At 42.9% G+C, this 25,643-nt stretch overlaps 1 protein-coding gene and 1 pseudogene across 3 annotated transcripts; one reads left to right on the forward strand and one right to left on the reverse strand.

Annotated features, from left to right (window-relative positions):
- Positions 1–236: 236 nt before the first annotated feature.
- On the reverse strand, positions 237–24,437 carry LOC118089960 (uncharacterized). 2 transcript variants are annotated; one of them, XM_060277735.2, is made up of 10 exons: positions 24,212–24,437; positions 22,463–22,555; positions 16,756–16,834; positions 14,846–14,960; positions 13,045–13,229; positions 11,412–11,563; positions 10,812–10,974; positions 8,795–8,953; positions 6,273–6,440; positions 237–1,619 (listed from the first exon to the last, which is right to left on the reverse strand). In XM_060277735.2, the coding sequence occupies exons 2-10, from the start codon at positions 22,546–22,548 to the stop codon at positions 1,452–1,454; spliced, it is 1,275 nt and encodes a 424-aa protein (XP_060133718.2). In that variant the 5' UTR covers positions 22,549–22,555; positions 24,212–24,437; the 3' UTR covers positions 237–1,451. The 2 variants fall into 2 exon arrangements, with proteins under 2 accessions (XP_060133718.2, XP_060133719.2); XM_060277736.2 differs by having other exon boundaries at positions 22,463–22,552; positions 24,212–24,354.
- LOC132592542 (17S U2 SnRNP complex component HTATSF1 pseudogene) lies at positions 16,842–22,453 on the forward strand (annotated as a pseudogene). Its single transcript, XR_015951526.1, has one exon. The product of XR_015951526.1 is annotated as a 17S U2 SnRNP complex component HTATSF1 pseudogene (transcript).
- Positions 24,438–25,643: the final 1,206 nt, after the last annotated feature.

Raw genomic sequence — 25,643 nt, forward strand, 5'->3', positions numbered from 1 at the left:
ACATTGGCCTCAGATTAATTATTTGGATCTTTGGTCAAGTCTTTTAATAGCGTGTCTTATGTGTTGTCTTATGTTGTTGCTTGTTTCGAAATACACCGTCTCTTTAGCATTGTCAGGATTATTTTATTGGAATAAGCAGCCAAAACCGGAGTATCTCAGACCTCTATGCTAGTATCTATAATTCTCTTGGTCAAGTGAAATGTTAATCAAAAAGTCATTTAGAATATGTCTGATCCTTTGACTTCTGAAAAAGGTTTTATTACTACTTTTATAAACCAGTGCAGCAGTTCTCCTCACACTTTTTGTTTGAAGTCAATTTTAATTTTCAAATTGCTTTCTGGAAAGTGATTAGAGTAAGGTACAAATCCAAATACTTTTGGCTCTGATCATGGTTTAACAATAGTCAAGCTAAACACCTTTCAGTCGTGTATGTCAGCACTTTTTGCTAGAGAAGTTTGTCTATCCTGAAAGTCTGAGTGTGCTTAAAACATAACCTAATGGCCACTTTTTCTAAAATTTCTATGCTCTTGTACATGCTATTACACTCAAGTCTTGTATTTCTTTGTCCATGATTATAAGACATTTGAAGAAAATTTCTGATGGCCACTAAATGGTGGGTACATGTATACAATTCTTGTTTGTGCTGTTGAAACATCATGTGTAGAATATAGTCTAGAACTAGCATTGCTAAAGGGTGCCATCCATGTTCCCCCCCCCTCAGTGCAGTTATATGTTAGCACATGCCACATAACCTAAGGCCTGGTTAAAACTAAACCTCTACAGCTTCTCTAGAAAATGAAAGAATTTGATTCAGCATATAGATTAATTCCATTGAGTACCCTGACCAAATATATCCTCTCCAGAGTCATTTGAGATTTGCAGAAGAGTTAGTGTCCCAAGAGCTGCAACTCCCCTTTACCCCATTTTACATGTTTTCCAGGAACTATTATGTGAAGACAACTTGGATATCTAACTTTTTGCTTCCTCCCTCTAGAGCAGGGTATCATTAATTTATCAACTGCTGTCCCTTTGTCTAAGGCAATTCAGTGTGGAATCATAATCTGGATGAAAGGGGTTTCCAATTTTACAATGGTAATGGAAGTTCTTACTGCCAATAAGGATACAATGCAAATTCCATTTGTTCACTTAGGACTAATGAATTCATTACATTTCCTGTCCACTTGTTGAATGTTGGTCACTGAATAACCCAAAGGGCTTTAAAAAATACATTGATGCCATTCTCTGATTAGCTGAGGATAGGCTAATGACTACTTTCCTTTTTTTTAGACTGCGACTCGGGTCTATTTTTATTCATATCTGAATATTATCTTTGTAAGAATATGGCCTAAACAAAGTTCATCAAGTGGCACAACATGCAACTTTTCAATTTGAGCAAGCTTCTAGAAATATGAGTTAAAGTAACAGCAGAAAAGAACGATTGCTTCCCAAAGTTAGCTCATTGATGCTCTGTTTGCTGTTAATATATTGGAGAATTCTTTCAATTTTTCTTTCTGCAGAATAGATGCCGTATCGACTTGAGATTGCAAACTGTTGAGGTCACAGGACAAGCTGTTAACATGGCTGTGCAGAAAGCTGAATTCCTTTTCCTTTTCAGCAATCTGGGTAATGGGAAAAGACATGTTAATTTTGAAACAGCAATAAAACTGTGCTCAAAAATCAGTCTTCATCTTTGACTGCTACCTGTATAAAATGGTTGATGAGCATTTGACTCACTGAAAAGTTTGCTTTTGCAAAAAAAAAAAAATGCAGTAGTTCTAGCCCATAAGGTGGTGGTGGGGATGTTTACAGTCTTGCACAAAATTGCACTGCACAATCATGTATATCGAGTGGTCAGTCCAAATGTAGTTCTTCCTAAAGCATTGCGGGTAAGTAATTGGTGGTTCCACATAAGACACATGCTTCCTCTTCACTAAGTATCTTGTCACTTACTGCAATGTGGCACCTTAAACACAACACCAATTTGTGGCATACAATGTATCAGAAGAAGATTGCTCTCGCCTTTGAAAACTTATGCCACAATAAATGTGTTCCTTTTTAAGACACTACCAGAGTTGTTTCTGAGCAACATATCCCTCTGGAATTTATTGCCATTATAGTTATGGACTCCAGATTTTCTTTTGGGATGGGAGAGAACTTATCAGCAATGTAGTTAGTAATTTGGACATAAGGAAATGAGCCTTAACAGTTTCACAAAGGTAAATCTCCATTCTTTATCAAGGAATGCTGAATTCTGTGACTATATAAGTTATGCCAATTAAATTTTATTCTGATTTTCCTAATCATGAGGAATGGAAAAGTTAGATACAGCACTGACATTGATACCTCTAACACCTGGATGTCCTGTTGAATATGTGGTTTCTGAGTTTAAACCAAGTGTTGCTTACATACTTCAAAACTGGTTCAGTTTGCAGGTCCATGTAATGCAGCATTCTGTTTCCCATAGTGGTGTACCAGACACCTTTGGGAAGCCTGTACCATTACACTATTTTTATGATTTACTATATGTACCTCTCCCAGTGGTTTGACTTCACCCCCAAAGGTGCACTCCTCCATTGTCTCCCGAGACATATTGATGCCAGCAACTATATATATAGGGCACTTTTTACAGTTAAGTGTCTCAAAGCAACTTACAGGATAAAAGAATATTACAACTAAATAAAAAAGCAATAAAACAAGTCCTAAAGTGCTCATGCAAAGTATATATATAAAAAGAATAAATACCATCCATTAAAAGGATGAGCCACAATGTTACCTGCCAAATTAACGGCCAAAGGCCTGGCTAAATAAAAATGTTTTTGCCTGGTGGCTTTAAAGCAGACAAGCATGTTGGGAGAGTATTCCAGAAGTCGGAAGCCACCATTGGAATGGCCACTTTTGTGACACAATGGCTTCTCTCATGTCTCTCCCAATATCTGGTACCGAGTGGCATCCTGTCTGTGGAACTTCCAGGCTCATAGAACCATCATTACTACAGTAAGCGGCTATTATAAACTTGATGTGATTCCTTGACAAACCATTTTGGGGCCAAAGATATATATGAATAGATGGCCACATTTTGCATGTTTTCTATTGAACAGCCATTTGGGGTGGGGTTTCTCTGAGTGAGGAAATGCATATGCCTTTGTCTCCTGAGGGGCAAACTAAAGATGGCTAAGGGGAGCTAAAACTTGTGTGAGAGCAGAGTGTTCTTCAAATAACAGGTTGCCATTGAGAGGGGGATTGAAACCTGTAAGTAGAAATGAAGTAAGACAGCTCCTTTGAAAACAGGCTTATCCTACTGAGCTCAATATGCTGATATATTGGAGTTTAGTTCAAGGGAGAATGTGGGGTTCCCATTAGGGTTGTAAGGGACAGAGGTTGCTGTGGCAGTGCAGGAATGGCAAGCCCTACATCTCCACTGCCTCCACTTTCAGCCTCTCTCCCAGCCTTGATAACTAGTGGCTCAACTGCAGACCCTCTGGCCTTAAGATGCTGCTGGTGCACGCCAGGTTAGCCAATGGAAAGGTGATAAACCGACTGTAACATAGTCCTGGAAGAATTTGCTAAACCTATGGTTAACTGATCTGGTGGGATGAAGTGATCAGTGTAAAATCTCATTGACGTGGTCAGGTGCAGCTGAGAGCGGGGGAGTCAGAGTAGCTTCGACCTGTAACAGGTAGGGGTAATATTTTGCTCCCCCGGGTGTCCCATCAGCGCTAGCAAACAGCCAACGGGTAGGGATAATGGGAGTTTCTGTTCAGCAACATCTGGAAGGCCACAGGTTGCCCACATCTGTGGGATAGCTGTCGGTACAGCATGAGACTTGTCATCTCGGGGTTGTTGGTTCAAGCCCCCTGTTGGGCAAAAAGATTCCTACAATGTAGGGGTTGGACTAGATGACACCCCCCCCCACCGGTCCTGTCCAACTCTACAGTTCTATGATTCTTTCTGGTCCATAAGGATTCCACTACCCTTGTCAGATTCCCTGTGCCAACAGTCAGTTTTGAACCTGGGGTTGGGGGCTCTAGATAGAATGGGGATTCTCTTGGCATACTGTCCATGCTGCTATCAAGTCTTCCTGCCCAAACTGATGGGCATGGTCTTTGAGGTGTTTCGAGGACTTCCAAGGCTTGGAACATACATGCTGAGGCTGCCTTGTCCTGGATGGCATAGGATGAATGCCACACGCCTCTCTCAATATATAGACCAGTGCGTGCATCAGGACATGAACTGAAATTTATCTTCTGTACTGGTTTAGGAGACAATGATGGGAGGAGCTAGAAACGGCTCAGTAGTCACAGATTATCTGAACATTTGACCTATTAGGCACTCCTTGCAGGGATTTAGATCATGCATCCCCAAACTTTGGCCCTCCAGATGTTTTGGACTACAATTCCCATCTTCCCCGACCACTGGTCCTGTTAGCTAGGGAGTTGTAGGCCAAAACATCTGGAGGGCCGCAGTTTGGGGATGCCAGATTTATATGGTTTCCTGCAGTTTAGCTGGTAGTTCTGCTGAGGCCTGACCTCTGGGAATGGTGAGGTCACACAGGAGATCAGCAATCACTCCTAAGTATATTCACCCAAATTGTAGAGCCATATCAGTGCCTTCTTGTTCTGAGCAGCTGAGGGCTATGAAGCAATTGGGTTGACAACTAGAGCACAGGTGGCAAAAAAATAATTTTAAAAAGTATGATTAAGCTCAGGTAAGAAACTTACTCTGTGATGGTGGCAAAGATATCTTACTTCCTGGCCAGCAGGAAAGGAAACCAGCAGAGGTTTTTCTGAGGGGTGAGAAGTCTCCTTTCCAAGCTTGTGGCATTAGCTAGAACCAGCAAAATGCCAGCTGTGACCACTTGGCATAACATTTGGTAGGCAAGATCACTTGCATTCATTCTGACTTGGATGCCATACTTTTGATTTAAAAAAAGGAGTTAAAGTGGTTGGAGCCCTTTCTGTACAGCCCCCCCTTCCTAATAGGTCCTCAAAACCTGCAATTAATTGATGCTGGTTTTATATGGCTAAAGTAAGTTGTCCTGGCAAGTGCACAAATACAAATAATAGCAGCAAGCCATGACTTGGCGAGTTCTTATCTTGCTCCTTTGCTTGCACACAGTCTCACAATTTGGTAAATATCCCCCAAGGTGAAGAAATTACAGCAGCTTCCTAACACAAGCACTCACACCTGGAGGTTGTTACATCATCAGTAGGCTGGGAGAATCCTTGATAAAGTCACATGTCAGCTCCTTGCCTCTCCCCCACAATGAGATCGGTTTTTTTGTCCTTTTGCACTTCCACCAAAGGTTCTCTTACATTTTGCAACTGTAAGTATAAATTACATTGATATCTTATGGCTTTTTAAATGTGTTTGGTTACTGTGGTTATTGTTATTGTTTTTGTTTTACGTATTTGGGGTTTTCATTTTGTATTTTTCTGTTGTGAACCACCCTGGGATGTTCAGATGAAGGGCAGCATACAAATTTAATAAATAAATAAATATAATAATAATAATAATAATAAATAATGGCAGATTCTATACTCAAAGCAAGGAAAGCTCTCACACATCTGGTCTGCCTGCTAGCTTTATTTCCACACTTCTAGTCTTAAATGTCACCTATATTTTTATTTAGAATGTACCTAATGCTGAGATATAGCACTGTTTCACATAGGTGTAGCCGGGGGGGTGGGTGGGTGGGTTGCAGGGAGCAGCTGCCCCCCCATCAAGTAAAACAATAGAAATAACTAACTGACCAATCATGTTGGTTCTGTCCCCCCAACAAAAGTCTGGGGGGGCCCTACGCCCATGCTGTTTTATATTTTTATTTTGTAAATTGCTTTGAACAGTTTGGTACCTTCTTTAAAGGTGGTATACAAATGTGGGTTTTTTAAAGGGACATAATAGATGCTCTCCCCTGCCCCTGATATGCTGCAGTTGCAATGGTATCAATAGCAACTTTCCTTCCCTGGCAAAAACAGCAGTTGGGTGGGGGATTTTGTCAGGAGTGCGGCAGAGAAAGGATTATTAAACTGTGATGCAGCACAGTCTCAATTCTAACTCTAGCCCCCCCCCCCCGTCCTGTCCAGCTGCTATGAAATACAATCACACACCTCACAAAATGGTCTAGGTTGTGGCCTGAGGTCAATGGCCATTCCCATATTTGGTGCCAGTGCATGTGGTTGCATGAAGAATTAGATGGAGATGGAAGCTCCCTTGTACTGGGAGTGCAGGCTAAAAAAATAAATGCCGTTTGAGAAGTGCAGAGATAAACTTACCTCTTTATGCAAGTGAGCAATGTGCTCTACCAAATGAGTCTTTTCTCTTTGCAGCTTGGAATTTTCCAGTTGAACTTTTCCACGTCTCTTTTCCAAATCTATTAGCTGCGACTGAAGCAACTGCCCATTCTGATCCATAGATTTCCTTTCTTGCTGGAGGTGAAGTACCTATTTACCAATGGCTTCTATTAGCATTGATTAATGTCCAGGCATTGCTCTAATTTTAATTCCCCCTGCCTTGAGAACTCACTGTAGCATCCCAGGCTTCCTGTGCATGGGATTAAGCAAGTGTGTTTAGAAGAGAGCCGGGGCATTCACAGCTACTGCTATAATGCCAACCTTTTACTTAGCAATGGGGTGTTCTTTCAGGCTATTGTAACATTAGGGCAGTTGGTTTTCTCTTAGGGTTGTGCTCAACTAAGTTTTACTTAGAGTAGATCTATGGAAACCAATGAATCTAAGTCATAATCATTAATTTCAATGAGTCTACTCTGAATAGGGTCAACAGTGGATACAACCCTTAGTTTTGGAATATACAGCCCATTTAACTGTGTAACCATTACTTGGTGTGCAGAACCAGTGAGCTGACCAGACATTCAGTTGCTCAAGAGCAGGGGTCAACAAACTTTTTCAGCAGGGGGCCGGTCCACTGTCCCTCAGACCTTGTGGGGGGCCAGACTATATTTTGAAGGGGGAGGAATGAACGAATTCCTATGCCCCACAAATAACCCAGAGATGCATTTTAAATAAAAGCGCACATTCTACTCATGTAAAAACACCAGGCAGGCCCCACAAATAACCCAGAGATGCATTTTAAATAAAAGCGCACATTCTACTGATGTAAAAACACCAGGCAGGCCCCACAAATAACCCAGAAATGCATCCTCTATAATAAAGTGCAAGTGTCTCTGCGTCTAATCCAGGGGTCCCCAGACTTACCGAGCGGCGGGCCGGTGCCCGCCGCGCCGACCGCGCGGTGGGCCGGACGGCAGGGGAGTGCGCGCGCAGCGGGCCGGAGGGCGGGGGAGGGCGCGCCCGTGCGCATGCGCACACGCACACGGGCGGGAAAAAAATCGCCGAAAATCGCTTGTGCGCATGCGTATGGGCCTCCCCCGACCCGGAAGTGCACCAGAAATGACCTCGTCCGGGTCGGGAGAGGCCCGTACGCATGCGCACAAAGGATTTTCGGCGATTTTTTGCCGATTTTTTAGATCGCCGCCGCGCCGCGCGCCGCGAGAGCGGGCGGCGGCAGCGGGCGGCGGGGGTCGTCGCGGGCCGGATTGGAAGGCCGATTGGGCCGCATCCGGCCCGGGGGCCGTAGTTTGGGGACCCCTGGTCTAATCCCTGTGTCCGTGGGATTGCGCTACTGCGCATGTGCCCCACGGACAGCCGTTGGGACTTGGAGCGCAGAGACGGAGCACGTTGGCCGGCGCCTAAGGGAGCTCAGCCTCTCGGCGTTCGGAGCAGCTCTCACGAGAGAATCCAGAGGACGCGCAAGATAGCCCCGTGCTCACGAGCGCGCGCGCGCTCTGTCTCCACGCAGGCACACTCATGAGGCCGTTTACTTCTCGCGTGGACTTACTTTTAATCGGCAGCGGCCGTTACAAGTGGCGGCGGGCGAGCAATTTCAGCTCTGCGCATGTCCCCGAGGTTGCTAGAGCAACAGGTCTGTTCTAGCACCCGTTAATTTAACGGGCTTCATGACTAGTTTTTAATAAAAGGACATATTCTACTCATGTAAAAACATGCTGATTCCCGGACTGTTCACGGGCCGGATTTAGAAGGCGATTGGGCCTGATCCACACTGTTTTCATGCATCTCCCGTACTCCTTAAATGAACTTTCTGTAGTTAATGCAGGAAATGTGCTAGGCACTGTTTGGAAATTAAGAAGATGTTTTACAACCTAAAGCATATCTTATGTGATGAGGAGTTTTGGGCCACTTGCCTCTTGGTAGAAATCTGCGTGGGATTTCAAGAACCAGGTTCCTTACTCAGCAAGGCACAAAGCAGAAGTTGCCAATCTATACTCAGTCACCAGACTTACTGGTGCACAGCTCTCTCTCGTAAGACTGCATCATCACCATCATCATCATTGTGAGATTTCTTGCCTGCCCTTCACCAGAGTGTCCCAGGCGGGGTTACAACAATTGAGAAAAACAGTATTAAAAATTGTGGCAGTAAGCCGTTGACTATGTAGATACACAAAATTATATTTAAAAGGAGCAAAGTGACCATTTGGGATAAAAGGGAAATGGATGGTGCTGGATTCATTGCAAATTTTGTGTCAGATCAACTTCAGGAGCACAAAGTTTGATCCCTGGACAATATTTGGACAAATATTGTTCTAAATTGCTGCATCCAACACAATTCTAGTAGAATTGTCTGATTTGGAAAGTTGCTGTTATATCAATAGTCGGGTTCCTTTCTTTTCACCTTCAAAAATGTGTGAAGTGCTCTAATTGCAACAACCTTTACATTCTACCAATACAGTTGACTTAAAATATATGAGAGTGGCAGAGACCTGCTCCTGGACGTTCGAAACTCTCTGTCTTTCGTTCTGTAGTAGTGTCTTCAAGTAGTTAAGCTCCCTCTCTAATTGCCGTTCTCTCTCTCTCCCTGATGCTAGCTCAGACGCTGTTCTTGAATGCGAGGTGCTCTTGTCCTCTCTCAGCTGTTTCTCCTATAGCATTGATATGAGTTAAGAGTGTACATTAGTCAAAACAGTCATGCAGGTAATAAACGAGGGACATGGTACACATCCTTTTGCCTGGGATGCTGCTATTTCTCTCCCACCTTACAACATTGCTTCAGTAAACATGTCACATTCTTGTTCCTTTTCCTAACCTCAAAGACCTACTGATTCCTTAAAGCTAAGAGTGCACCACCATATGGTGCTGGAGGAGACTCTTGAGAGTCCCATGGACTGCAAGAAGATCAAACCTATCCATTCTTAAGGAAATCAGCCCTGAGTGCTCACTAGAAGGACAGATCGTGAAGCTGAGGCTCCAATACTTTGGCCACCTCATGAGAAAAGACCCTGATGTTGGGAAAGATTGAGGGCACTAGGAGAAGGGGACGACAGAGGACGAGATGGTTGGACAGTGTTCTCGAAGCTACCAACATGAGTTTGACCAAACTGCGGGAGGCAGTGCAAGACAGGAGTGCCTGGCGTGCTATGGTCCATGGGGGTCACGAAGAGTCGGACACAACTAAACGACTAAACAACAACAACAAGAGTGCACCACCTCACACTGGTGAATATAAAACAGCTCCATGGGCAGTGCAGAAATAGGGGAATTTGTGCCCCTCCAGATTTGTGACTACAACTTGCATCTGGCTGTTGGCCATGCTGGCTAGGACGGTTGGAAGTTAAGGGTTCAACGACATCTGGAAGACTATAGGTTCCTTCCAGTGTTCCAGTCTAAAGGAGCTGCAAGCTCTTTAAGGCTAGAGTGCCACCCATGCAGGGGCATAATGCTTTATAGTAATGCCACAGGGGCTCCATTTTGCCATCTCCTGTGAGAAGGGGGAAGAGCATGCTGTATATGTACAAAACAAATGCCGTTTGCTGTTGTTCAGTTCAGGGCAATTAAGCTATAAACAACAGCGGCAAATTGCATGCCTGTGTGAATTGGTACAATCTGTAGATGTATGGGACATATCCTTTTGGGTGTTTTGTGCTATAGTTGCATGTTATGGGAGAAATCCCATGCTATCTGCTTTTAGCACTTATCAGTGTGGGCACACTTATGCCCTGTCTTAGGGAATCACAATAGGTTCTCTGGTTCTGTAGTATAAATTCATTGATCTGTTGATATATAGACTTTGCATTCAAGAGGACTACAGCCACGCAACTGCTTTGTGTATGACCAACTTTGTCCTGTTTTCTGACATTTTCCCTGCTGCTGTGCAAGCAAGTCGTCTGCTTCATTGCCATGGCAGAAGCATTAATTAGTTGCCAGGTCATGCTCTAGCCAACTTGTTGAAATATTTCTTTGCTACGAGAGATAGCACAGAGTTCTGCTATTTCCAGCTACTTGGCCATAATAAGCTGTATAGCAGGCATCCCCAACCTTCGGCCCTCCAGATGTTTTGGACTACAATTCCCATCATCCCTGACCACTGGTCCTGTTAGCTAGGGGTCATGGGAGTTGTAGGCCAAAACACCTGGAGGGCCGCAGGTTGGGGATGCCTGATGTATATAGTAAAGGAAAGCTGCTACAATGCCAGTCTTGGGCCATGGCAGAAATCCAGGTATATATAGGCTGCACTGGTCATGGGACATACATCATGTTCAATGAGCTACTGCCTTGTTTTGTTTGTTTAGCTTCTGTAGCGAAAGCATTCTAGCAAAACTATTTGCATCTATTTTTTTGTTTTTGATCTGTGCCTCCCCCCAAAAAACCCCAAAAACAACAACATAAAAAGCTAATATTGAAAATCTTGAAATGGAGCTCACCTGTTAGCTTTTCAAATCTTTTTCTAGATAGAAATTGAAGACCAAGAACTAACATGTTGGATACTAGAGAAATACTTACTCTCCTCAACTGCGTAGTCGCTTTCAGCACTTGAGCTTGTAAGAGGCCATTTTCCCTTGTCAGGTGCCCACAATCTTCTGACATCTTGTCACGTAAATATTTGTCCTCATCAGCTGAAAGCTCCTTTTCCTTGAGGACTTGCCTTAATTTTTCACTCTCCTCACTAAATGCACATAATTATAAATATTGGCTCATATGGGGTATTCCCAATACAATATTTTTTTAAATATATATATGACAATCTTATAATGCCCGTGCTGAAGACAAATCTGGGGAGTTGTATAACCAGAACTGTCAGTGAAGTCTGCTTGTACTAAACAAAAATTGCTAGCCATTCATAGCTGTAGATTATTACGAACTTTAGGGGAAATCCCACCCTTCAGTTTAGTAGATCTTCAGCATCTAGTGCTCGGATATATTAGCCAAAAGTTCTAATGGTTCACCATCTCAAACACATCAGTAAATCCTGCAAAGATGAACTACTCTTTAATAAGTTGTACAGCATGTTTTCATACACAAGTCATTGGTCACCCAAGTGAGAATGGCTGAGGCTCAATCGTTATGAACATATTAAAAGACAGGGAGTTGGTGTCTGCCTACCTAAGTTCTTTTGCAATGTGCTGCTGTGCCTGGGAGCCGATAAGTAATTTCTCCTCTAGTTGATGAAGTAATGCCTGCAGCTGTAGGCATTCTGATCTGCTTTCTGTGAGTTTTTGTTCTGTAGCTTGGTGCTGCTGAATCTGCAGCTGAAGCTGAATAAAGCAGACTGTGAAAGCAAATGCTGAACATTCTCTTCCCCCACCATGTTTTATTACTCTGATCATTATAATTAATTACTATGTCTAGTGAGAAAAAGGTTCAAATACAGACGGGTTTTTTTAAGTGATCTGTTTATAGTACAATAAATGCACAGTTGCTACCCACTGGTTACACAGCGTTGAGATGGCTGTCTTCTTCCAAGCAACATGCTGGTAACTGGGATATTGCATTTTCCTAGCACTGGATTTGTTTATATTGTGCCTAGGGAGCATGCAATTCTTCATTAGCTTCCTGCTGGAGTCACAGGCAACAACTCACAGCCTTGATTGTGGTTGCACATCTCCCTCCACACCAAAAGTCTCATCCAGTGGGTCTTGGATGAACAGAAGTTGAGATGCATCTTGACCCACATTAGCGACATACTTGAAAAGCTCTTTGCTTTATGGGGATTCAGTGCACCTATTGACTAGTTCAGGCAGCCCCAAACTCGTACCTCCAGCTGTTTTGGGACTACAGTTCCCATCATCCCTGACCACTGGTCCTGTTAGCTAGGGGTGATGGGAGTTGTAGTCCCAACATAGCTGGAGGGCTGAGTTTGGGGATTCCTGGACTAGTTGTATGTGATGTGCCATTATAGTGATGGCACATAGGTGTGTCCCCTCTATGCTTGCAGTAATTTTGAGCCCTTGGAATAAAAACAATGAGGATGCAGCTCTTCTGCCACATCACTGCATTGGTCATCTGGCATTAATTCAGCGCTTTTGTTATGTGCAAGCTTAAAAGGTGTATGAAAAAGCCCTTGAAGTGAATACGGCTTTCAGAATGGTCTGAGTGCGATCCAGCAATAGTACAAACGGGCCTGCTGGCATGACAATGGGGCTTTGGCTTGCTCTTCTTACCTCCCAGACACCCACAAAACCTGCCCCAAAGGGCTGGAGGATTCTCTGAAGCAGATTTTTTGGGGGGAGGGGCTGCAATGAGGAGGAGAGAAACTGAAAGTCCCATTGCACAAGTTAATTCCTGTTGCACAAGTTGACAGACATCACTGGACGCCACTCTTTCCGCTGGAGTTTGTGGTAAAGAAAACAGGATGTATTCAGGGGTGTCACTTGATTTAGCTGGGTCCAGTGTTTTATCTCTTGATCATTCAGAAGAAGAAGAGGAGGAGTTTGGACTTGATACCTTGCCTTTCACTCCCCTTAAGGAGTCTCAAAGCGGCTAACAATCTCCTTTCCCTTCCTCCCCCACAACCAACACTCTGTGAGGCTGAGAGACTTCAGAGAAGTGTGACTAGCCCAAGGTCACCCAACAGCTGCATGTGGAGGAGCGGGGAAGCGAACCCAGTTCACCAGATTACGAGTCTACCGCTCTTAACCACTACACCACGCTGGCTTAACAGCTTAATGTGGCAGCAATTCCTCATATCCAGAACATTTATGAAAGATGGGTCTATTATGAAGTTAGAATAGCTCACCTGAGATTCCAAAAGATGGGCCTCGTGCTCTTTTTCCTTCACTGAATTTGCAGTGAGCTGTATGTTTCTCTGAATATTTAGCAGTTCTTCTGCCTTGTGCGAAACATTCTGAGTGGAGATGTCAGCCAGTTGCTTCAGCTTTGTAGCAGTCTCTATTAAGGCCAGCTTTTCTTTAGCATTTGTGTCTGCAGGAAATTATCAGGTTCACTTCAGCATTTAAAAGCTTTACTATCTTCCAATAAACTTCAGTTTCTTTTTGCAGATAACTTTTCAGATGATATATGTTTTAAAAGACATCCAGATATTCTTAAGGTTGTTTTTTCTAAGAACCATGCTCAGCGGGGTATGTCCCATTTTGCCACTTGAGGCGAAACAGGAAGTGCCCCCTTGCCTTGTCACTGCTGCCAGCACCTGTCTCCTCCTGCTACTGCCACCGCTTGCTCTGCCACTGCAGCACACACCCTGCCACAGGCGATTACAGGCAATATTGCACTGATTTTGGCCTCTGGTGGAGATGGGCAGGGCAGGGCACCAACGGGCGTGCCATCTGGGGGTTTCCTGCCACCTGAGGCAGCAGTCTCACTCTGCCTAATGGCTGGGCTGGCTCTGACCATACTAAACAGGAAATATGTCCCTTTGAGCTAAGCGGGGCTTATTTCCAAATAAAGCATGCTTATGATTGAGCTGTGAGATACTCTAATGTACTCCACAGCTTGGCATATAATGTCAGAATAAGCAGTATTTTAGGTTGTGGCAGCTGAAGTAGCCCAGCAAGAAGTTTAGAGCCTGATAACAAGGAAGCTATATAATATAATAATATAATTGGGCGGCTTCCAACAAAACATTAAAATACAGAAATCAAACATTAAAAGCTTCCCTAAACAGGGCTGCCTTGAGATGCCTTCTAAAGGTCTGGTAGTTGTTGTTCTCTTTGACCTCTGGTGGGAGGGCATTCCACAGGGTGGGCGCCACTACCGAGAAGGCCCTGTTTATATACAAGTTATACCTATTCATATACATGCAAAACCTTAAATATTTGTGTAAGTTTTCAATATCCCTGGTTCTTGAAAGAGAACTAGGAAGATTTGAGCCAGGACTGTAAGTCAGTGTTGGGGCATATACCGGGATCGGTTTCGTTGTAAAAATGTGTTGAGGGCAGTGGTAAATTTTGCAAGGGGGCCATATTCTAGAAACTTCTGGAGTGAAGTTACCAGTGAAAGAGCAGACATTTGTGCCTTGATCCAGCGCAGGTTGCATAGAAAAAAGGTAGTGCCACACTGTGTCGGAAAGCAATGCAGCATCTGCACTCAAGATGTGTACAGTAAGCCTGCAACTTGCGCACATTTAACTTGCCCACATACAGTTTTACACACTTGGCAACTTAAAAAAAAATGAAATGAAAAGGGAGCAGGCATTCAGGAAATAAGACTTTGTCCATTCCACCAGCCATTTTACCCAGTGGATAGTGCTTAAGGTGGATGAACTGAAGATGTATCCAAGGCAGTCTTGAGCAGGTCGCGCACCCTGGTGCTGAAGGGCGGAGATCGCTCCGGCGCCCCTGCCCTCGCAGGGCGCAGCATGGTTTCCGTGCGGCGCCCTGCCTACCGGCCCCGCGCACCGCACCACCGGGGGTCTACCTAGAGCCGGCCCTGGATGTATCCATCATTGGTATACTGTAGTTGGATGTTAGCCTCTTCCATAAGAGAAGTATCCTAGCCATATACAAAAGCCAAGCTAGCATCAGTTCATATTTATGAATATATCTTGATTGTAAGAACAACAACTCATGGAACATTATTACCCGATAGTATTTGAAGTTGTCTGTATATTGCATGGATTTCAGATTCCACTATCTTGGTGCTGTTTTCTTTCTGTACAGTTTCTATTTGGGCAGTGTTTATTGTAGTCTCCAGTTCCTTTAAAATATACACTATAGGTTAGCATCATGCAAATACAAATGTGGAAGACAAATGTTGACGCCAAATAACTATCCATCTATCTATCTATCTATCTATCTATCCATCTATCCATCTATCCATCTATCTATCTATCTATCTATCTATCTATCTATCTATCTATCTATCTATCTATCATCTATCTATCTATCAATCATTTGGGGCTCCACGCTAAATCTACAAATGTGCATATAATCTAGAGAGCTAGATGCAAAGATTCAGCTCTGCCTTTAATACACTTGTGCTTGTGACATCCAGTCCTGAATATGCATTGCTCTGTCTGGACTGAGGTAATGAGGCTGGAGGTAAAATATATTTATGTATTTTTTATGATTTTTATGCACAGTGGTGCTCTGAAAGACTGAGATTGCACTTCTGTGGACAAATGGTACATGTTCAAAGTAGTTCAGATGCTGTTAATAATAATAATAATTTATTTATACCCCGCCCATCTGGCTGAGTTTCCCCAGCCACTCTGGGCGGCTTCCAACAGAACAGAACATTAAAATGCAATAATCTATTAAACATTAAAAGCTTCCCTCAACAGGGCTGCCTTCAGATGTCTTCTAAAAGTCTGGTAGTTGTTTTTCTCTTGGACATCTGGTGGGAGAGCGTTCCACAAGGCAGGTGCCACTACCAAGAAGGCCCTCTGCCTGGTTCCCTGTAACTTGGCTTCTCATAGTGAGGGAACCGCCAGAAGGCCCTCAGCACTGGACCTCAGTGTCTGGGCAGAACGATGGGGGTGGAGACGCTCCTTCAGGTATACTGGACGGAGGCCGTTTAGGGCTTTAAAGGTCAGCACCAACACTTTGAATTGTGCTCGGAAACCTCCTGGGAGCTAATGTAGGTCTTTCAAGACTGGTGTTATGTGGTCTCGGCGGCCGCTCCCACTCACCAGTCTTGCTGCCGCATTCTGGATTAATTGTCGTTTCCAGGTCACCTTCAAAGGTAGCCCCACATAGAGTGCATTGCAGTAGTCCAAGCGAGAGATAACTAGAGCATGCAGCACTCTGACGAGACAGTCTGCGGGGAGGTAAGGTCTCAGCCATCTCCATCTAGTCAATATCTACTTACAGTCATACCTCGGTTTAAGTACGCTTCGGTTTGAGTACTTTCAGTTTAAGTACTCTGCAGAGTACACGTCTGGAACAGATTAATCCACTTTCCATTACTTTCAATGGGAAAGTTCGCTTCAGGTTAAGTACACTTCAGTTTAAGTACTCTGTGGACTGTCTGGAATGGATTAATCCACTTTCTATTACTTTCAATGGGAAAGTACGCTTCAGGTTAAGTACGCTTCCGGTTAAGTACAGACTTCCAGAACTAATTGTGTACTTAAACCAAGGTACCACTGTATTTTAAATACTGGTAGAAGTATTCTGCGTTTTATTCCTAAGAGCCAGCTATGCTGCCTTGCCAAAGTGAAAATGACTAGGAGCATTTAGAAGGTTTAACTGGAAGATGGGTTATGTTGAGACTGTCAGGTTTGTTTTGAATAGGGCATTTGGTCCATAACAGAAGGTTTTAAGCTTACATCTAACACCTCTGTATCCTATTAGTGTACAGTTAATACCTATTCCTAAGTGACGGTTCCTATATAAATGCAGTGACTATGCAACTATGAGAACAAATTTCTGTGAAACAAATGTGAGCCTGTAGATTAGCTCATTGAGTCCCGATGACAGTTGACAGATAACAAATTAACAGCTGTTTACAAATGGAATTCATCCAAAGGCAAGAAAACTTTGGGAGTTACCTTTATTTTTTGCAGTATTTTTCCGGCTTCTCTGGTAACTTTGGGTTGGACGCTTGTAGCCTTTTTAGCTCTCTCCCTAGTTTATGATGGATAATTAAGGAGCATTTGTTTGAGATGTTGGAAGGTCAGTTCATATGTTTTGGAAATATCAATCACATTAACAATCCCGCGCTGTCTGCAAATTTGCTATCGGTTTGAGATACCCTCTAATAATTTCTGCAGTGCTAATGAATGCACCCCTCCCCCACAACAGAAAACAGCTGCTTTCCAATGCAGATTTTAAGAAATTTGAGGAGGGTAGCTGGGGAATGGGTACAATCCTAAGGCAAGCTCCACTGAGCCCTATGGGAGAGTTAAACATACGGTATCTCCCACTCTAATCACTCACATAAATGTCTTGCTATTTACCCAGTTTACTTAATAGGTATTAAAAGTTACATATAACCCTGAGTGAAAGGAGAGTTGGGTATCGTGAAATAGATGTTAGACATGGCATGTGGCCTTGAATCAGCGGCGGAGCTTCATGCTCCGCCACCAGGGGCGGAGAACAGGCGCACTGCTCCCAGTGACGTGGTGCGCGTTTTGGGGCGGGGCACACATTTTGGGGGCGGGGCAGGCAGCGGCGATGGCGCCCCTGGGATCGTGTCGCTCGGGGCGCACCGCCCCTATCTTCCTACGCCCCTGCCTTGAATAAGTCAACAAAGAGTGACTTGTGGGTGTCTTGACTGGTAAAAGCAGGAAACTGCTTTTGTGCCTCAACCAGCATAATTGACATATTTGTGTTAGAAGCCTTTCCTGGCTAGTGCCTCCTTCAGCAGGTACATGAAGTGTTACCGGTAGCCTCAGAATAGCAGACACACATATAAAGGAGTACAAAAGACATAACTACTGACAATAGCACTTCGTGCATATGATTTACTGGCATATTCCAGGCCTGTTCTGTGCCCAGTTTTCACAATAATAATTAATAATAATAATAATAATAATTTATTATTTATACCCCGCCCATCTGGCTGGGTTTCCCCAGCCACTCTGGGCGGCTTCCAACAGAAAAATAAAACACAGTAATCTATTAAACATTAAAAGCCTCCCTAAACAGGGCTGCCTTCAGATGTCTTCTAAAAGTCTGGTAGTTGTTTTCCTCTTTGACATCTGTTGGGAGGGCGTTCCACAGGGCGGGCGCCACCACCGAGAAGGCCCTCTGCCTAGTCCCCTGCAACTTGGCTTCTCGCAACGAGGGAACCGCCAGAAGGCCCTCGGTGCTGGACCTCAGTGATGGCAGAATGATGGAGGTGGAGAGGCTCCTTCAGGTATACTGGACCGAGAAGGGGTTCCCAAATGGTGGTCTGTGAGCTTCATTCACCTGGTCCACAGTATGTGGTACTAGTGCCTTCCCTGTCAAGGAAATAAACAACTATCTGACTTTTAGAAGACACCTGAACGCAGCCCTGTATCGGAAATTTTTCAATGTTTGATGTTTTAGTATGTTCTGATATATGCTGGGAGCCGCCCAGCGTGGCTGGGGAAACCCAGCCAGATGTGTGGGGTAAAAATAATAATTTTTATTATTATTTCTGCATTAAAAACAATACATATTTTAAATCATATTTTATTGCTTCTTTCATACTGCATTTTGTTGCATTACAGTTTGAATTCAAATTATAAAACAATAAAAGAGCTACAATTTTCAAAGGGGGTGAATGGCCAGTTCCTCTTCCCAGGGAGCTCTGGGAGGGGAACTCTCGGCACCCTTCACAAGCTACAGTTCCCAGGAATGTGGCATGCTTCTGCTTTGCAGATGGAGCTTGAGAGGTGTGCACATTTCCAGACATTCTTTTATTAGGATAATGAAAAAAATGTTCCCTGTAGGATAAAGTTAAACATAAAGGAACTGCCTTCTCTCTCCTTGCATGGCTTTCCAGTGGCACTGAAAATAATTCTGGCAGATATGTTGCGCCCTGCTCCTGAATAGGCAGACAGAGAAGTGACTTCAAGCTGTCAGTATAAAGAACATAAAAGGAATGCAGTACTTTCCCCCTCAAAGGATGGCCTTCCATATTCCTGAGGTAAAGTAGAGATGAAAGACTAAGCTCTGGTTGCCAGAGATTTAATATGCTGCCAGCTAAGCTTACAGCTAAATTTCTTGTCTGAGATAAACTGATGTTAAGAGAAAGGGTTTCCCAGTCTCTGTGAAGCCAAAAGCTCACACAGCTGGTCACAATTTGCCTCTCACAGAGGGAAAATTCTGTTACTACAGTCATCCCTGCATATACTTTTGGATGCATTCACTTATGGGACCAAGGGCCCAAAAGCAGGTTCCATTTCACATGCATCATCAAAATGTGGCAGGCATTACCCGCCCCCCCTCTAGTAATACGCTTTTAAAGATGGTTAATGCCACAATTGACTGCTTGTGAAATAACACTTTTAAATTTACCAAGGGTTATTTGAAATGTGGATATTTATTTTGAATAATTTAGGCTGGAAACCTGTGCCAACTTACTTGGAACTCGGAGGGACTTACTTCTGAGTAGACATGTATAGAATTGCAGTGTCATAGAACTGTAGAGTTGGAAGGGATTCTGAGGATCATACTTGGGCTTTCCCCTGCACACACATCCAGGGTGGATTTGATTTAAATCAAATCAATTTAAATCACGATTCAAATCACTAGTCAGTAAGACTTGATTTAAATCTTTTTCTTTCTTTCTTTTTTAACAGAAAGACTCATTCTTGCTGGTATAACCTTAATATTTACAACCAGATGAAGGTTTCATTCTTGGAATAATAAATTTTCAGAGTAGTTTTTTACACTTATATCCAAAGTTACTGATTTGGTTATGCTATTAGAAATACATAGACAGATAATTATGAAATTATTGTGAGGTTTAATAAGTTAACTGCTTATATTTGGACAACTTTTCTACTGTACTTTAATGGAAGGAGAAAAATAATCATTTCCTTAATAACAATGTAAATGATTTATTTAACTAAAACAATAACGTTACAGCATATGTATCCATGTTTGTTAACTGATGTGGTGAAACAATTAAAAAAAAACTTAGACTAAGTTTTAGCACACATGAAAAACTTAAAACAAATCCTTATTTCCTGATGAATAGCCTTTGGACCATAATGTAACTTAAATAGAAAACTATAGAAAGATTTTTCCTTCAAAAGCATTTTATTTTTAAAATCTGATTTAAGGCTTTGTGAGGTCCGGCGATACCCAAGCAGGAGGTGGCCTAGCTGGTGAGTCGCTGCTGAGTCGCCTCGCATTTTCTGCCTTGTCAGCCTGGGCTCTGGCAACAAGATGAGTATTGGCGGCTTGGATCGGAATGAGGAGTTCTACCAGCAGCTGCGGCTGCAGGAGCTGTACGGCAAGAATGACGGGGAAGGCGGCGAGGACCCTTTCACGTACACAGACCCAGAGGACGGGACGCAGTATGAGTGGGATTGCGACAAGAAGGCCTGGTTCCCAAAGGTTACTGAAGATTTCCTGGCAACATATCATGCTAACTACGGCTTTCCCACTGAAAGGTCAGACAATTCACCTACATCTCTTACAAAGACTGAATCTAATACTCCTGCAGACTCAAAGACTACCAAGGTCCAGCAGTCAGCAGATCCAAAAGCATCTCGGGCAACAGATCTTAAACAAAAAGGAGAGAAAATAAAACCTGTTGCAGGATGGTTTCATGTTGAAGAACAGAGAAACACAAATGTATATGTGACGGGTTTACCACCAGACATTACAAAAGATGAGTTCGTGCAGGTTATGTCAAAATGTGGTATTGTTATGCGTGATCCGCAAACAGAGGAGCCTAAAATTAAACTTTACAAAGGCAAAGAAGGAAATCTCAAAGGAGATGGGCTCTGCTGCTACTTAAAGAGAGAATCTGTCGAACTAGCATTGAAATTTTTGGATGAAAATGAAATTAGAGGCTACAAATTGCATGTGGAAGTTGCACGGTTTCAACTGAAGGGGGAGTATGATGCCAGCAAGAAGAAGAAGAAATGCAAAGACTACAAAAAGAAGCTGTCTCGACAACAAAAACTGCTGGATTGGCGGAGAAGAAAGATGGCAGTGTTCGAATGCGGCACGAGCGTGTTATCATTATCAGGAACATGTTCCACCCAAGCGATTTTGAGGAAGATCCTTTAGTGCTAAATGAGATAAGAGAAGATCTTCGGACAGAATGTGAAAAGTTTGGACGAGTAAAGAAAGTCATTCTATTTGATAGGCACCCAGATGGTGTTGCTTCTGTGTCATTTAAAGAAGCAGAAGAAGGAGATGTCTGCAAACAGGCACTCAACGGGCGATGGTTTGGTGGACGTCAGCTCTCTGTGGAGACCTGGGATGGTGTAACAGATTACCTGGTTGAGGAGACTTCAAGAGAAAGGGAAGAGAGACTGAAGGGTTGGCAGAAGTTTTTAGGTGATCCAAATACAGAAATGCCGAAAACAGCATCTGGCACAGATTCTTCGGAAACTGGTGTCCAGCTTCCAGAAGGCGTTCAGCCATTGAAAGTTAAAAGTGCATCTGAGGGTGGCCCAAAGGGTGAAGCAGCTGAGAGAGGAGATAATGGCAAGGGTACCAACGAAGATGTCACAGCATCCACAGACAGCAGCATTGCAGGCAGTGAGGAGGAAGCGGAGACATCTGTAACTCATTTGTGAAAGCATGTATAACCTCTAAACCTCAGTTATCCTGTGCTTCAAAGTAACTGCAGCCAGCATTCAAATGAATATATATGCATTACCCTATTGAGATATCAGCATGTTTTTTTAGGTGTTTCATTAAAAGCAACATTTAATGATCATCTTTAAAAACATATGTTAATATCTGCTGCTGTCCAAGCTGTGTGTACATGTCCATAAGTTGCCAAGAGCCTGCTGAACTGACCAGCTGTCTTACATTAAATCTTTGCTTGTCAGTGTTCGAAGTCTCTAAGTGTAAGCAGGTACAATTGTGCGGTTCCTATTAACTACACAATGACCTTTAGAATTACAGAGGTATGAATGCTTTTTATTTTTTTGCTCCCAATTTCCTAAATGCTCCAATCTTTGGGTGTTCCAGTACTTATTTGGATGAGCTGGCTTTCCTGATACTACGCATTTTTAAAATAACAGACCACTGAGAATACATTACAGTATTGGCACCCTGTACATGTAGCTGAGGAGTGGAAAAAATAATTACCACCCGCAATTAATAAAGATCAATGTTCTGAAAGTGCTCTCCTGGGATGCAAAGATTTCGATGACTGAAGTTCCCCATTCATTTTAATTTATTTTAAATCCGGATGAGATCAGATGACAAACAGGAAAAATGTGTAAATAAGACTAACTCTGATCTCTGTTTTAAATTTTTTGATGATGAGGAATGAAACGAGAGCCTGTGTGGTGGAAGTGTGATTCTATTTTTCATATTACTGAGTTCAAATGTAGTTTGGTTTCAGGCATTTGTCAAGGGTGATGAGCATATGGAGCGTGTTCTTTTTGTATACTTGGTTTGACTACAAATGAAATTGTTTTGAGATTTTTAAAGACAGGTGTTTGTTTACATGTACAAGCCATCCAGAGCTATGACTTGGATTCACAATATTCCAGTTTCCTAAATATTATTTGCGGGCTGTGTGTGTGTGAACAGCTCAGACTTTTCATAGCTACCGTACTTGTACTAAAACAGTATTACTTCAAAGGATATAGATATGACGTCTCACATTCCAGTAAGCAGACTTGTTTCTGCAAATTCTTTATGTACTCTGCTTCAATCGCACCCACAGAGTCCATTGTGCTGCTGTGGGGGGGGGGTGTAAAGGTGAAACAAAGCATATTTTGAAACAGCACAGGCAAGGAAAAAGCAATGGGGTGGTATCATCCCATCAGTGCAAGAATTTCCATTTGAGTAATGAGACTCCTCCTCTCCCACGCTCCTCAAATCTGGTCCAGAGGTTTAAGGGAACCCCCAGAACAGATTTAGGGGGCACACAGGACAGCACATTTTTGACATGGGGGGGGGGAGGTCCTCCCTAGTCCTCTTGAATCCCCCCTCTACTGAATTATGCCTTTTCAGTTCTGCTTGGCCCTGGCTTACATCTGGACAAAACAAAATGCAGATTTCAATTCTGTTTGTGTTCTCCTCTAGACTCTGTGATTTAGGATGTGTCCCCCGGTTTTAAGCAAATCCTGTGCCTCTATAGCCCATATGGCATAAATGGGCCTGTTACTTTAAGGAGATTCAAGCGTTCAAGCTCTTGGGTAAGGACGGGTGGGAGGAGGGGAGGCTGGGCATTGGCTTTGAATACCTGGTAAGGCAAATCAGAATCATTCGTCAATGAAGCAATTGTGTCCCTGCATAATCTTATACTGGATGACATGCGGGCAGATATGACAGCACAGCTAGTTAGAGCACAGCTAAACATAGCTCTGAATAGGATCGGTCCATTATGATCCCTTGCCTGCTGTTGTCCACTTTTTCCCCAACCAGGGACAGGAGACAACGTCAACCTGTTCCAGAGATTTATGTTAAGCAGGACTTTTGGAGTTCTTGATATTTTTAGTTAGATTTTAAATGTCAAGTTTCTTTACATTGCAGTAATTAACTATTAAAGTACATGCTTCATGGCATTTATTTAAATGAAGATTCAAAATTCCCTTCTGCGTTATTCTATAGTGTCCTTTGGAGTTGATTCCTGCCAGTGAAAATTCATTTTATAAAGGCTTGAAATTGGGGGAATGCAGAGGGAGTCCCAGTGTGCATGCAGAAGTCCTTGTGCTGACAGGAGGCTTCCTTTATGCAACCTGCTTTTTATTAATTTTTACATCTTCTGCAATCTTAGGAGTTTTGTAAAAGCTTCCAAATCAATTTATATTGTCTTTCTTCCCTCAGCCCGCAGTGTCACATTTAAAAATGGCAGGCCAAATGTCACAGGTAGTAGTATTATTATTTATTTGATTAAAACTTGTATACCACCCTTCCATCACTTTTGAAAAATAAACTATTTTCAGCTGAGTAAAAGTTTAATGTGTTAGGCAAGAGCCACTGTGCCCACTTTACCTGGTCCAATTGAACCCACTGGGACTTGTGGCCGAGTAGAGAGGCATTGGATTGCACTATTAATCATTTATCTATACAAGATGCGCTTTAAATCAATTTCAGCATTGCGAACAATGCTACTGGCTAGGTGGGTTGGTGATGTCACTTTTACAGTTGGGAAACTGAGGCAGCAAGCGAAAGAAATGATAGAAGATTTCTCTTATGTCCGGCTTGGGGGGATGGGGAAACGACCCTCAAGGAGTTAAAGAGGCGTGTGGACCTTTCGGCTTCGCTTTCTGCTGGCGAGTCTCTGGAAAATCCATCCAAACTCCTTGCCTCTCGAGGAGGTCCCTCCCTTAGAGCCAATCCTCTTTATATGCAGAGTAAATTCAGATCAGCCCTGCCAGATACACTTACCTGCTCACATCGCCGACACCTACGAGGGCGAAGCTACTAAACGCTGTGAACTTGAAGCCCAAGTCTTTTTGTCCAAGTTACAGGTAGGTAGCCGTGTTGGTCTGCCGTAGTCGAAACAAATAAAAAAAAATCCTTCCAGTAGCACCTTAGAGACCAACTAAGTTTGTCATTGGTATGAGCTTTCGTGTGCATGCACACTTCTTCTTGGTCCAAGTTCAGCGCTGTTTGCTTGCTTGGCTTCTGCCGCTGCTATGGAAACCTTCCCTCTTTCTCGTTCTCCTCCTCCTCCTGCGCAGACTCTTTGAGAGGTTTGTCAATGAGAGGCTCTGTCTTCTTCTAACTCCCTGGTTCACAAACTTTTCGAGCCACCCCTCCCCCCCCCGTTACATAAACACCCCGCCGCAACCCTTCCCTGTTTAAAAAGAAAACATTATTCGGAATAGCGGGTTGCACGACTCACTAAAGAAGATAATACAATGAAATGCAAAACAGGAACTATCAATTGCACATTTATTCAAAATCCAATTAAAACAAGTGTAATTCAACAGAACACATGAACTTGACCTAGTGATACCAGCTTTTAAAAAAATCAAGATAAGGATAGAAATATAACTGAAAAAAGAGATATTGGTTAGTTTTTTTGTTCTTGTTTTTTATCATGTATTTTGTGTTTTTATATTCTTGTGAACTGCCCTGATATCTGCTGATGAAGGATGGTGTGCAAATTTCTTAGATGATGATTATGATAATTAATAATTAATAATAATAATAATAATAATAATAATACATATGATTGCTGTAAAAAGATGCAATCATATGAACATTACCTGGAAATAAGCTTACAAACATATGGCTTGAGATTTCCATCATGTTTATCATCCTCTATTTTTCCTTCCAGACTGGTTAAGAGCTTTGATGCACTTGACACCTTGCATAGTTCTTTGTGACTGTTTAATTACGTCAAATAAAAGCATTAACTGCTTTTATTACGAGTATAATGTGCATGTTTTAATTGTTAAAAAGTATACTTATTAGTCATTTTAAAATGAAAAGTAAACTCAAAGCAACTTACAACGTAATACCGTACAAAAATAAAAGCCAATATTAAGGTGAAACAAAAGCCAAAAACATTCAAGAGGCCTCACTTTAGATTATGACAGTGGAATTTTATGCTATTTTTCAATTGTGATATGCAACTCTGTAACATTTTTCTATAAGAGGAACTTTCTTTTGGAGTTGGGGAAAGCAAGCCGCCCTGCACAAAATTAGACCATTGCACTGCCCAACTCAGTATTGTCACTCTAAACTGATTGGCAGCTCCTCTCCAGGGAACCGTTCCCTGCCCTGGGGATGACAGGGAGCAAACCTGGGGCCGTCTGCATGCAAAAGAGATGCTGAATTGCCCACTTAAGATCAGTGACAAAAGGCCTAC

Source organism: Zootoca vivipara, chromosome 8 (genome assembly GCF_965207765.1).
Source record: "Zootoca vivipara chromosome 8, rZooViv2.hap1.1, whole genome shotgun sequence".
In the NCBI taxonomy this organism is placed as follows: Eukaryota; Metazoa; Chordata; class Lepidosauria; order Squamata; family Lacertidae; genus Zootoca; species Zootoca vivipara.